Source organism: Merops nubicus, unplaced genomic scaffold (assembly GCF_000691845.1).
Source record: "Merops nubicus isolate BGI_N331 unplaced genomic scaffold, ASM69184v1 scaffold4093, whole genome shotgun sequence".
Lineage (NCBI taxonomy): Eukaryota > Metazoa > Chordata > Aves > Coraciiformes > Meropidae > Merops > Merops nubicus.
This window is the reverse complement of record NW_008599399.1, coordinates 1-13126: the sequence shown is the minus strand read 5'-3', so window position 1 is coordinate 13126 and position 13126 is coordinate 1. Positions and strand designations below refer to the sequence as shown.

At 38.5% G+C, this 13126-nt stretch overlaps 2 protein-coding genes across 2 annotated transcripts; one reads left to right on the top strand and one right to left on the bottom strand.

The window, feature by feature from the left end:
* The first annotated feature begins 687 nt into the window (after positions 1-687).
* Positions 688-7473, top strand: RBP4 (retinol binding protein 4, plasma). Its single transcript, XM_008937352.1, has 6 exons — positions 688-733; positions 904-1039; positions 1613-1749; positions 1901-2007; positions 3424-3636; positions 7281-7473. Exons 2-6 carry the CDS (start codon positions 911-913, stop codon positions 7292-7294), a joined length of 600 nt encoding a protein of 199 aa, XP_008935600.1. The 5' UTR covers positions 688-733; positions 904-910; the 3' UTR covers positions 7295-7473.
* A 981-nt stretch (positions 7474-8454) lies between these two features.
* On the bottom strand, positions 8455-12667 carry FFAR4 (free fatty acid receptor 4; the record flags this gene model as incomplete). The annotated part of the gene is made up of 2 exons (XM_008937356.1): positions 8455-8943; positions 12539-12667. Coding segments are annotated over 2 exons (537 nt in total), but the record flags the coding sequence as incomplete, so codon positions are not given.
* Positions 12668-13126: the final 459 nt, after the last annotated feature.

The window sequence follows — 13126 nt, the reverse complement described above, 5'->3', positions numbered from 1 at the left end:
CCACCTTTGCAGTACTGTCCGAAAGTGCTCTTTTGCCTTCCTGAAGATCTGCAGGGCCCCAGTTCCTGTCCCTGGGAGCCCATCACGAGATGGTCGAGCGCCCGAGACAGCCTTTGGGAAGCAAGAGGGAACTAGCCATGAGGACCTAAAGAGGTTCTGCCACAACCAGGCTCTTAGAAACATTAGCAGAAACTTGCAAGTATGATGTTTGCCACTGTTTATCAGGGGATGAGAGGAAAGGAATTTGGGGAGGAGGTGGAGGAAACAAGACTGCACCTTGTAACTGGGATGAACACATTGTGTAAGAAGGACTTTGGACTGCAGTGTGAAAAGTGACAGAGGTAGTGGATCCAGCTCACTCTACCCCGTGCAAAGATGGAATGTCTCTCTTTCCTTTGTTCTCCCCACACATGTGCACACCCCTTCCCCCAGGTGTGAGCTCTGCCGTGGGGTTAGGAAAACCAGAGAGAGACGTCTGCTCCTAGTGCTTGCTTGGATGCGGGTCAGGGTCAAACACCACCTGAGCCTACGGGTGTTACGCAAGAGGCGGGTTATGAAGGGGCCCAGCCTGCAGCATGCACCACCCCGCCTCCCTGCTCACCCTCCAATGCTGGCTTTGTACCTCAGAGGGTTGCGAAAGCTCCAGGCCTACATAAAGCATTCCCTGTCTGGGTACCCCACCACTGCCATCAACGCTTGGGCTCTCGAGAGGCGACAGGGACCGGTACGGCCTGTAAGGGGCCCTGCTGTGGTGGGCTGGGGACAGCCGGGTGCCCTGCTGCGCACACCTCAGGGAAAGCCGCAGGGTGCACCGCGGGCCGTCGGGGCAGCCTTCCTCCCTCCTGGCTCGCGCGGAAGAGCCTGTTCCTGACTCTGTTCTCTGTCTGTTTGCTGTTGCTGCAGGGACGGGATGGCCCCCACGAAGAGAGCTCTGCCCTGGCTGCTGCTGCTGGCACTGGCCTTGCTGGGCAGCAGCATGGCGGAGCGGGACTGTCGAGTTAGCAGCTTCAAAGTCAAGGAGAACTTCGACAAGACCAGGGTAAATCTTTCTCTCCTGGACCTGTGATGCCTTGCCTAGCTCCTTTTCCCAGGCTACAAAATCTGACATTCAGTAGCACCGGTGTGTTCACATTTTTACTCAGAGTCACAGACCACAATACTGAGAAGCAGCAGAAGTATGTGATGTTGCTCACACCTCCACAGATGCTGGATCCTGATGCATTTGATAAACTGAGGTTTAGCAGACTGGGCTCAAACTGGTCTAAACAAAAAGAGTGTAGTGACTCTTCTCTACATAGATCTGTCAAGATCTGCAAGTTGTTACCCTCTTCTTACCAAATTTTGTATTCTAAATACTGGAGAACTGCAGATACAAATAAGAGGGGTTGGAGGGGGGAGAATCCATTTCTCTCACAAACCCTGACTGCACTAGGAAGTGTTCGTGGGTTGATGCAGTTGGAACAGCTAGATCGGTTTCCTAGGTACAGCCTTGAGGCATGGTGTCAAAGATCTGCATGTCCTTCCCTCTGTTAGCTCCCCTAGTATGTAATGTCTATGTGTAATGTTTTCCATGCTCCTAGGTCTAACTGCAGCCTTTCTTATTGCCTTGCAGTACAGTGGCACCTGGTATGCCATGGCAAAAAAAGATCCTGAGGGGCTGTTTCTGCAGGACAACGTGGTAGCCCAGTTCACTGTAGATGAGAACGGACAAATGAGTGCCACTGCAAAAGGCAGAGTCCGGCTCTTCAAGTAAGCTGTCTGCAGTCTTCCTCTTGTTCCATTTCACTAAGCTTGTCCTTCACTTACTGGTGCTCTAATCCTGCCTCTTACCCCTGTGCTAGTCACACTGATTCTGTGCTGTTAGGTTTGATTGTGATGTTTTCTTTCTGTCTGGCTACAGTAACTGGGATGTCTGTGCTGACATGATTGGCTCTTTCACTGACACAGAGGATCCTGCCAAGTTCAAGATGAAGTATTGGGGTGTTGCCTCTTTCCTGCAGAAAGGAAGTGAGTACTTAGCTATAGAACATGCAGAACTTCTTGGGACCCTAGTTATGTTGTATGTCTGTGCTGGAGAAGGGAAAAAGTAGTGCTGGATTTCTTAAACATATTCAAAACACTTAGTAACTATCATACAACACAGCTTTAACGTGAACAAGGTAATCACTATTTTTCATATGGGACAGCTGGTTGACCTTCTTTAAACAAGTGAAGACTAGGCCCTTGCATATCTTTTAATTTCTTTTGTTTGTTACCCAAGAATATAAACAAAGATCACTGGAAAGAAATTAAAAGCAGATGAAGTGTTTTCAATCTTTAGTTCATAACTCAGTTACCAGATGCTTCTGTTTTCTCTGAAAAGCCTATTTGCAACTGTTACTTGTCTTGTATCTGCAAATGTAGGATTTCATCTGTTTTAACAAACACATATAATTTAGCATATATATATACGCATATATATTCATATTTTTCTCTCATGTAACCTACACAAAATTAGTTGATTGAGCCAAATAGAGATTCAGATACTTGTAGATATCTGAATACATTTCCATGGATAGTTTCCAAGAGAAGCAGGCAGAATTTGCAAGTGATTTGAGCTCCATTCTTTCCAAAGGCAAAGTTTTGAAGAATGCTTTGGATGCCAATGGCTCTTGAATTGTTGCAGAATCTCCTCACAGCATGCTGCTGAATCATGTTTTCAGGGGTACTTCATACTCCTGGCTGACCCCAGACTCTACCTTTCTAAAAACTGTGGTCCTCACCCACAGGGGAGACAAGGAAGAGAACATACAGTGTTTATTTTAACGGTGCAGACATAGTGCCAGGGAGGATCGTTTGCTGCAGGAAAGGAAGGTGCAGAGATGACACTTTTTACTGCAAACACCTGGGTTAACTTCTGTTAGCATAGGGTATCTGTGTGACCAGGTATTTATCAGGTTGCCAGATAAGTGGTTAAGAATTCTCTGAAATTGTGTTTTTAGAAGATGGTTTATGATATAGCTTGTAGCAAATACATTTCTAACACAAAAGGAAACTGCATTATAATTTTTTTCCTTAAAAATACAGTTTAGATAACATTCACAGTAGGAAAATAGTTATGGCTTTGAGTTATCTGGAGCATGACTAGCATAACTTTGTTTTTTTAACTATTTTCTCCTTTTTTGGTTAGAACAAGAAAGCTTTCTTTGCAGTTCATGGCAGCTACTGTAATACATTGTTCTTTTCTGTGAAAAGAAAAACATCCTCCCAAAACATGGAGGTAAATACTGGACACAGGAATAAACGAAGATCTAATTTGTTTTCATTTCTACCGATCTACATTGTTTTATTTTCTTTACAGATTTGTGACAGCAATCTCTTTACATTTACTAGATTTTACTTGTGTCTCTAACACCTTTGCTTCTTTGCTACGGTTTCTTCCAGATGATGATCACTGGGTAGTAGACACAGATTATGATACGTATGCTCTTCATTACTCCTGCCGCCAACTAAATGAAGATGGTACTTGTGCTGACAGCTATTCCTTCGTGTTCTCCCGGGACCCCAAGGGATTGCCTCCAGAGGCACAGAAAATTGTCAGACAAAGGCAGATGGACCTCTGCTTGGACAGAAAATACAGAGTTATTGTTCATAATGGTAAGAACATTTTTTTTTCTGAAGAATTTTATTTCAGGGTTTAATGACTAAAGCACTGGGAGTCTCTTGCTCACTAAACAGCAAATGCATGAAGTCTTTTACTTAGTGGCTGTAATACTGTCTTTTGAAAACTGGCGTTTGTAGTTAGGAAGCTCAAGTAAGTTATGTAGTAAGTTATTTGCAACTTTTACTTCCCTTATCTGAAGGAAAGCTAAGGTGTATAGCTTTTTATGTGGCATATCACATCAGCTGAAACAATAATTAGAGGAAGCTGTAAAACAATTAAATCAATGTAGTGTGAGTAAACATAGTAAGGATAAACTTCATACTTGCTGTAAAAAGAAACGCTGTGTCTTTAACCAGACCTCTTGGCCTTTCTCAACAAAATAGTTGCTCAATGGAATAGAATCCTTGGAAAGGATACCTTATAGCAGACCCTTTCCTGCAGGTCCTCATGCCAGCTGTTTCACAAAGGGTTGTGGAAGAAGGACATATCCCTCATACTAGAAGCATAACCCTACCTTGAGTTATATAGTCAGGCTGCAACTCAGGGAAGGATACAGATTAGCACACTTGTGCTCAAACATATTAGAAAAGGCCAAAGAGTAATTTATGCTACTTTAATCAAGGATGTACAAGAAAACACAATATACTTACTGATAAAGACTACACACAGAGTTGGAAATAGTAAAGAAAGAGGAAGATGGATCAGAATATTTAAGATCAATTAAATAGTAATCTACTCGTCCCTACACCCACCACCACCCCCGCCACACTACATTGTTGATAAACCTCACAGCATGTTTGATGATAATCGTAAGTGGAAAGAGTACAGAGCTTCAAAGAGCAGAGAAAATGATTGAAAGTTTGTAAAATGTGTCCTCTAGAGAGTGCTTCAAAGATCTTGATCTTTCCTCATCAGAAAAAGGTTAAAGGCTGACCTGAGCAAAGTCTGTGCTTGCCCACACAAGCAATGGGAATTGAATAATAAAGGACTTGCAAACAGAGGAATAATAATTTAAAATGGATGGAACTTTAAACTGGACACATTCAGAGCAGAAATAAATAGCCATTTGTTTAACTCCAAAGGTCATTAACCTTTGGAACAGTTTACCCAGAGCTGTTGTTACGTTCTTCATCACTGAAATCTGTAAATCAAGATTAAAGGCTTTTCTAAATAATGTGTTAGAATAAACTGGGATTGACTGAAGGCACTTTTGTGCATTATAAAGAAAGTCAGAACAGATGAGCAGAGTCAGCTCCAGTGGCTCCATTACCTTTTCATGACCTATAAACAGAGAGTAATATATTGCCATATTGTAAGGTAGGTGTGCTGATAAAGGGTGCCTGAAAGATCTGCTAAGGTGGGTGGTGTTTAGAATACTGATTAGTGACCTGGAAAAAGTGCCTGACAACCACTAAAATAAAAAATTTTGTCTTGAAAGACAATCTGGAGACATTATAAAAGACAGCTGAGATTTAAGGCAGTCAAGACTAGGAGACATCATAAATGCAAATGAAATTGGCTTCTGTGAATGATGTGTATGATTGCATAAGGGCTAGGATAGAGGAGAAACAATGTCAGTGTATAAATTGATGACACCTTCTTGTTTTGAATGCTGCATTCACTGCTCTTCAACTGAAGTACAGCAAGAATAAAAATTTCTGAAATTCAGAAAACAAAATAATGAGATGATTAAGGATGTTTTTGTAGTAACTATAAGATAAAGTGTAGATATACAGCTGTTGTGCTGTAACTCTGAGAGCTGTGTTTTATGGTGATTCCTCGCATTTCTGTCAAACCCAGAGAAAGTACTATCCTACTGTAAAATCAGGATATTAGGCTGGTTCAAGTACTGCTCTGATTCAGCATGGTGGAATCTGTGTTTCTGTTCTTTCTACACAATATGAGGCTTGCAAGGCAATAGAAGTATTGCCAATCCTTGCAAGAAAGTATAAAACAAAAATAAAAATGGAACATATTAATTTATTCATAATTTGTGATACAACTTCTTCAAATATGTAGAACTTCTATGTAATAGAATGCTTGTGGTTTTTCACAGAATACAGAACCAATAGTGTAACTTAAAAATAAAAGCTCAGAATGTCTTTTCTAAGTTCAACCTTAAATATTGACTTCCTAATCTCAATTTAAAAGTTGGTCATGCTGCCTCTAGTTTGTTATTGAAATATAGAATCTACTAAGTACTGTATTCTTTGTCTACTATCCAAATTTATATTCACATGTTGGGTGTCGAGTGCAGTCTCTGATAAGACTGTGTGAGTTCCTTACAGTTTGTAAATGAAAAATCGTAGCCTGAGTCCCTAATGCTGTCTGCTTCTTATTCTTATTGAGGATTATGCCAGAGGTTATCTTTATGAGCCCAGCACCAAAGTGTAAATGAAACTTAAAAGCAGCAATTTGCGTTTTCCCCTTACTGTGTTCAGGACTTGTAATTACCTTAGTGTTAGTTGATTCCGAAATCTCCAGTCTCACTAAGCCAAAGTTCCTGCAAAGGAAGTGCATTTGGGAATGAAAGAATGATTGTGAACTAGGTTTAAAAAAGTATTTATTGAAGGATTTATGTCAGAAACTTACAAACTTCATTTAGTTCCTTATGTGTGGATTGGAAGCCTTGCTTCTTTAGTTTTAATTCTGCTATTAGGAGCTACAGAATCAGAGGGGAAAAAAAGCCAACTTCAGCTGTCTGTACGGACCTGCATTCCATGGTTAGCATGGTAAAATTCTGACTGATGTTAACAGATGCTGCAGGAATAGCGTTGTATCTGTTTCTAACTGTGCATATTCTGCCTACGTCTTGAAGCTAATTTTTTACCCCAAAGATTTTTCATTAGCTTTTTAAATTAATATTGTACTCAAACCAAGTTCGCCAAAAAAACTAATCGAAGTACAAAATTTGCCTCGTTGGAAAAAAAAAAAAAAATCTAAAATATCTGTTGTTTATTGTACTGACTCTTTAAGGCAAAAGAGGAGCCTAGGAAATGACAAGGTTTTGATTATAATTTATATTGCATTTCTCACAGTAGTTCCTTAAAAAATGTGGATCAAGCTGTGATACACTTAGTCTCTCAGAGTAATAGCTCAAGTTGATTTAAGTCATTCAATGTGAGTGTGGACATCACAGTAGGACTACTTGTAACTACAATGTGATGTCATGTGAGTAGAGTTGAAAGCCGAATCTGCTGTTAGCATTTGCGGGAAGCAAGAATTGTGACTTAAAGAGTGGTATATTCCCAGCTAATTTACTATTGCCAGTAGAATACTGGAGGTCAGGAGATTCTTATTTTGCTGAGAGACATTCTTAAATAAATGATTTTTAAAAGGCAAATAATTTAAGGCTTGTTAAAGTAAATAAATAACTCTTTTATCACTGATCTATCCAGTACCTTGTTTGCCAGAGTATTAAAATGCTCAGGACAGATTGGATGCATTCCTGTTTTGTTCCAAGCTGAAAATTCTTTAGAATTATAAATTGCAGAGCAAGGTACTGGCATTATCTTTACAAGTAAAAGACTGTGGGACTCAACAGCATTTTGAAGAAATTAAACATGTATGCATATTAAATTTGGTAGTTTTGTCTAGTGTAGTTGAAAACTAAAATGTTGGGTTTTGTGTGTTTCAGGATTTTGCTCTTAGAGAGATCCAAACGTATGGGAAGAAACCATGTAACAGCACCGTGGATGTAAAGTTAACGCATTGATCGGGGGTTCTCTTGGAAACCTTTTCAACAGCTTCACTGAGATTTTGAGTATATTTATCTGAGCTGTCTAGCTCACCTTGTTAATAAAACAATGAAACATTTTAATAAACTTGGATTACAGGGGATGCCAATTGTTTGTATGCCAATCTGTACATATGTAGACATTGGCTTTATTAGTAAAACGTTACCTCAATGCACTTTTTCAGAATTGGTGAGAGATGGCAATAATTAAGAATTTAATTGGGGTTTTTTTGCAGTTTCAATTTCTAACTAAAAGCGTTTTAATTAAAAACAAAACAAAAAAATGTGTATTTTAATTTCTTTTCAAACACAATGTCATCATTTTTGTCTAGGAAATACTGAAAATTGTTCAAAATAGTATTCTAGGAAGGAGGAAGGAATTTCAGTGACCCTATGTATCACTGATTATTGTATGACTACTGAAGACATTAAAAATATGAAGCTTTTTAAAAGAGCTATTTAACACACAACAAGTAAATATTTATTTATTCTTTATTTATAAATTAACAGGCATTATGTCAATATTTTTCAGATGGAACCAAATCGGTCATTCACTTGGTGAACATACATGTTTATCATCTTGTTTCCTAGATGAAATTGGTTACTTTGCTCAAACCTATATTCAGGCAGTCAGTTATCTAAGTGTATAATCAAGTGCTTTTTAAAAATATTAACAAAAAGAGCAGATACTTCCTGAGGCTGTACATTTTCACTAAAAAGTTGATCTCCCTTACTCAGAAAATGAAGAATAAAGATGGATCAGATGCTCTCTTGATGTAGATCACTATAGCTTCATTAAAGTTAATGACATTTATGCCAACTGAAAATATACCCTCATAGAAATTAATTCATCGGGTAAGTACTTAATTCAGCTGTTCTACATTCACAAAGTATACTGCCATATTCCTATTTATTTCAGTGTAAGTGGAGAACTCAATCCATTGCTTTAAATTGTCCAAACTGTAGAGGCAAAGCAAAGAAGTTAAGAGATTTTCACCTGCAGGAATTAAAAATCCCAATTTAACTTTTTTTTTTCCCATCTCTGGCATATAATACTATAACACAGAGTGACCTATTCAACCTGGGATAGCAGAGACATTAACATCCAAAGTGTGGCACATTATTATTATAAATTTAAATAATTTAATTATTTAAATTATCTGGTAATGAAGGACAAATTTGGTTGTTCATGGTTACTTCTTCTTGCATTGGTTTCTGTACCAGCTTCAGGCCTTACAGGGTCCCCTGTACAACAGAGAAGAATTTCCTGACATTTACGTCGGAAGTGGGCAACATTATACAAAATTGGATTGACAGCTGAGTTGGCAAAAGTGAATAACACTATCCAGAAGAAAACTGATGGCAAAATATTTAAATCTTGTTTGTAGTTCTGAACTAAAATTAAAAGGATCGTTACTATAATTGGGCTCCACATGATGAAGAAAGAGATCATCAGTATAAAGAGGGCTCGGAATAGTTTGTAGTCTTGCTGGGAAACACGAATCTGATGACTTTTTGAGTAAGCTAATCCAGCATTTAAACTCCTTCTTGATGCTTTTGTAATCTGTAGTAAAAGAGAAGAAAGTAACTTTCATTGAAACTTAGAAGTATTATTAACATATTTACAAGTGAAAAAGTAAATCTTGGCACATTATATTTCCGTTTTGAAAAGTGACTAAAAAAAGGCATTGCGGAATTCCACTTTTTTGTCAGTGGTTCCATTTCAAATGTTCTCACTTTACTAGCTATTTTTTTCAATCTCATCTGTAAACTCATCTGAATATTAGTTAAGCTTCTTGTTCTCCTCATGGCTCTCTACCAGCCATAAATACGTTTCTGCATAAAACAGAGCCTTAATTACTCATGAAATCCCATTAACTTCAAATTAGGATCTCATTTATTCTATCTAAATACACCCATTGATTATTTTTTTTTTTTTTCACAAATGCAAACTGGAACACAGTTAACAATCCTGTCGATGTGCAAGAAGGAACACAACCTAATTCTCTTACAGCCATGCTGATTTTTTAATGTAGGTGTTAGAAGGAGTATGAATTTATTACAGTAACTAAATCATGATATGTTTTAAATGTGAGTGGGATTTTACATTAAGTTTTGTGTAAACTTCAAGTTTTTCAGTCAGTAATCAAAACTGCTTTCTGTGAACTAACCTGAAATCTTATGGATCCTTCTGTCACGGTGAAAATCTGTGTCTTGTAAAAGTACTGATGTAAAAAATCAGACTATGGGTAGTTTGTGAATCTAGTATTCATAGGTGTGAATCTTTTATCTTGAGGTAGAATACTGAGTCCCAGTGGCTTGCAGAAAACTAAATTCATGCTCTATATCCTAGTCTTCACTGAAGTTGGCATCTCACAATTAACATATCTGATGCAAATAAAATTGAAATATTTAGCAAACAAACATTTCCGCTAAATAACTGAGATGCCATTTTACTCCTTGCATGGGTAATGAAGGGGTATTTTTAAAAGCCTGGATCAATTTGGTGTCTGAGTAGAAAAGACAAAGACATAAGACTCTTCCTGTGTGACATTGCCCTTTCAGAGTAACTAAAGGAAGGATAACACTAATACTAGTAACAGTAGCTTCCTTGTTCAGGTAAGGATGAAAAAAGTTATTTATATATTGAGTAATTTGTCACTTTCTGCAGTTTTCTGAATTTGTCACAGAGATAGATGGCCTTGAATAAAGATTCATTAAGAACTTAATCTACCAAGAATTTCAACAGAATGTAAGTGTATATATCAAAACCCACAATCCAAAAATGGGCTTGTCAGCAGCTGCTGAGCCCCAGAAAGGGACAGTCTGACTAGCTGCTTCCCTGATTTAAAAGGGGCAGAGAATTCTGATGTTTTGAAATTATAAAACTATTCCAGCATGATGATCTTCAGCTACACACATCTGGAAACCAAAAGCTAGACTAACTCCTCCAAACAATCTGATCCAAGAGTTGTTCTCATACAGCACCTAACCTGACTTAGCAAGAAAGAAGGTTTCACAAAATACAAAAGACTAATATCCAATTCTAATACAAAAGTGGGAAAATCAAGTTCTGAACCCTCCTCAGCCTCCACTGTTCAAAACCCCTACCGAATGTCCTCATCAGATAACTTTGTAACTGCCCCATAGAAGTACCCTCCATCTTTCCTGCTGGAGCTGCACAGTCTAGAACAAAGTAAGCAAGTATCAAAACGACTGCAGTATGTAAGATACAACTGCAGCTTAAGGAAGTGCTCAATTAAAATGGGGTGACAGTGATGTTTTGGATCCCTTTTGATCAGCTTAATATAAGGAATCTAGCTAGATACCTGTTGTGGACATCTGGACCACACACTGAGAACCAGGAATTTAGAAGGCATGTATACACAAGTATGTACCCTCCAGAACATGAATGTCTTTACTAGATCTAGTCTCTTGTGTACATCTTGCCTGAGAGGCAGAACAGTGCAAAACCAACTTAATTAAAAATCATGGCTTCTGATCTGTGTTCTTTGAATACAGGAACTCTTTGGGACTGCTTCCAGCAACACTCAGCATTGTGCTCTGTGTGCGCTGGCATCATGGAGCGTTCTCACAAAGGGAGAGTGAATCTGCTCTTGGGCATGATTCAGGGATTAAGACACTCTCCAGCTGAGTCCTGAAGAGCTCTGTGAGAGAAGATTCAGTTATAACAGATGGAAACCTGCTACAGACCTCATTCCTTTCTCAGCTCAGGAGAAATAGCAATGCATCTTAGCATCTGTGTTATCAAGCTGGAAAAGAAACATGAGCCTGTCATGTTTCAAACAACACAGGTCTGTTTCATAATCCAGTACTCCAAACACTTTTTTTCTTGGCATCTAGCTCCCTATGTGTCACTTTGTTTTCCAAATTTACTTGTTGTGATCTGGAGTTTGCAAAGACAAGAGGAACACCGTTCCTGTCCTAGTCTCTGACCAGGGACTGTGGCATTCCTTGGCCCGCAGTCTTTTGCAGTTCTGTCAAAGGGCTCAGACTCCTAAATTGATGTACCTTCTTTGTCTACAGCAAATATGAGGCTGCAAGAGGCAAATGCTTTTCTTCACTAGAAGAATTTTACCTAATGTATTTACCTTAAAGTTATAATGAGCTTACAGAGTGCACAGAAACTAAGATCTAATGATTTTGCCTATGTGTTTAAGCCTGACCAAGCGGCAAGTACATGCAGAGAGATTCTAGGTCCTAGTTTTATCGAAACATCTACGTGCAGCTCTGGTGCATGTACCCACAGCCCCTTGATGCTGACCATTTCATCAGTTAATTCCCTCCTCAATAATCAATAATGGTTTTGAGGTTCCTTTCCAAAACATAATCTTCCTTAGATATAGTATGAGAAGTTCAATTACATAATACATGAAATCAAGAATCTTTCGGGGACAGTTGCTAAAAACTAGGCATTGCAGGACCTAGTTTAAGGATTTCTAGCTCCTTCTCACTGTTTTTGCAAGAGGAAAGGGTGTGAATTCAGAGGTTTTAAAAAGAAATTTAGGTAACTAATAACACACTTGCTGGAATACAGATTAAAATTGTCCAGTGCCTGGTGTCTTGGCCTATATTTCAGCAGTTAAACATTTATTCAGAAATAAAAGTGGAAGCAGTGTTTTATTTACAGTTTTTTTTGCAAAGTTTGAAATTGTGGAGGAATAAGTGTAATCTAACATGATCTGTATACTAAAAATATACAAAGAAAATCAGTAGATCTGGAAGGGGATGGATTTTTTTCTCTTCCTGCCTCTTTTTGCTTTCTTAAATCCTTTGAGACTCTGGAGTTTAGGCTCAAGGAAAGCAAAATCTAGTTTTTAGTTATTTCAGATGCTTGACTCTTAGCATTTAGGAGATTAACAGTCTTTAAATATGAGCAGGTGGAGAAGTGTATTAAATACTATATATAAACAAAGACAAACTTTGTGTTGGGCTTTGGGTAATGTGGAGTTCAAGCATGCTCTGATTTGAAATTTATAGTCTGTTGTGTACAGGATGACATGCCTCATTTTATGTCATATAGTTACCATTTGCTATTCCCTATAGGCATATTTGTATTCAGTGACAACCTGCTGATGCCTAGTGAGTTACTGTTTACAAACCTTTGTTCTACAACAAAATTTAAAGGGAAAACATACCTGTAAGATTTTGGAATAACTGATGACAATGACTAGTCCTGGTATTAGAAAGAAAACAATGGCAAAGGTCACATCCCAAACTATTTCTCCTGCAATGCTGGGCCAAACCAAGGTGCAAATATGAATCTCCTGTTTACAAAGAAGGAAGAAAATGGTACACATCGTACTGTTAATTTTACCACCATTTGTCCTTATCTCCCTCTATGCCTAAAGAGAATAGGCTGGAAACTAAACCAAGTCTGTGAAAACTTTCTACTCAAATCAGAGCAGTTCAATTAATGTATTACTTCATGGTTTTAAAAGTCCGTACAATTACAAGTAGGTGTGTTGTCCACAACCTAAATATTGCCATAAATTTCATATCAAATGCTAATAGCAACTTTAAAGTTGAGACTTATAAACGTTAATCATGTATTTGAGAGTCATGAGGGATGTACTTCTGTACGTGTTTCAAAGCACTAGGCAGAAAAATCTGTGCACGGCCATTCCGTGCAGAGGCTGCCGCGTGTGCTGAGCAGCTCTGCCGCGGTGCCGATCCCTCGGTAGGGGGGAGGCGAGCACAGAGGAAAGGGGCATTGCCGAGCCGCG

Bases quoted from the DNA above. Each gene is read 5' to 3' on its own strand.
- RBP4 (XM_008937352.1), top strand. From the start codon at position 911: ATGGCCCCCACGAAGAGAGCTCTGCCCTGGCTGCTGCTGCTGGCACTG. The intron at 1,750-1,900 runs GTAAGCTGTCTG...GTCTGGCTACAG, and splicing joins GGCAGAGTCCGGCTCTTCAA to TAACTGGGATGTCTGTGCTG. The intron at 2,008-3,423 runs GTGAGTACTTAG...GGTTTCTTCCAG, and splicing joins CTCTTTCCTGCAGAAAGGAA to ATGATGATCACTGGGTAGTA.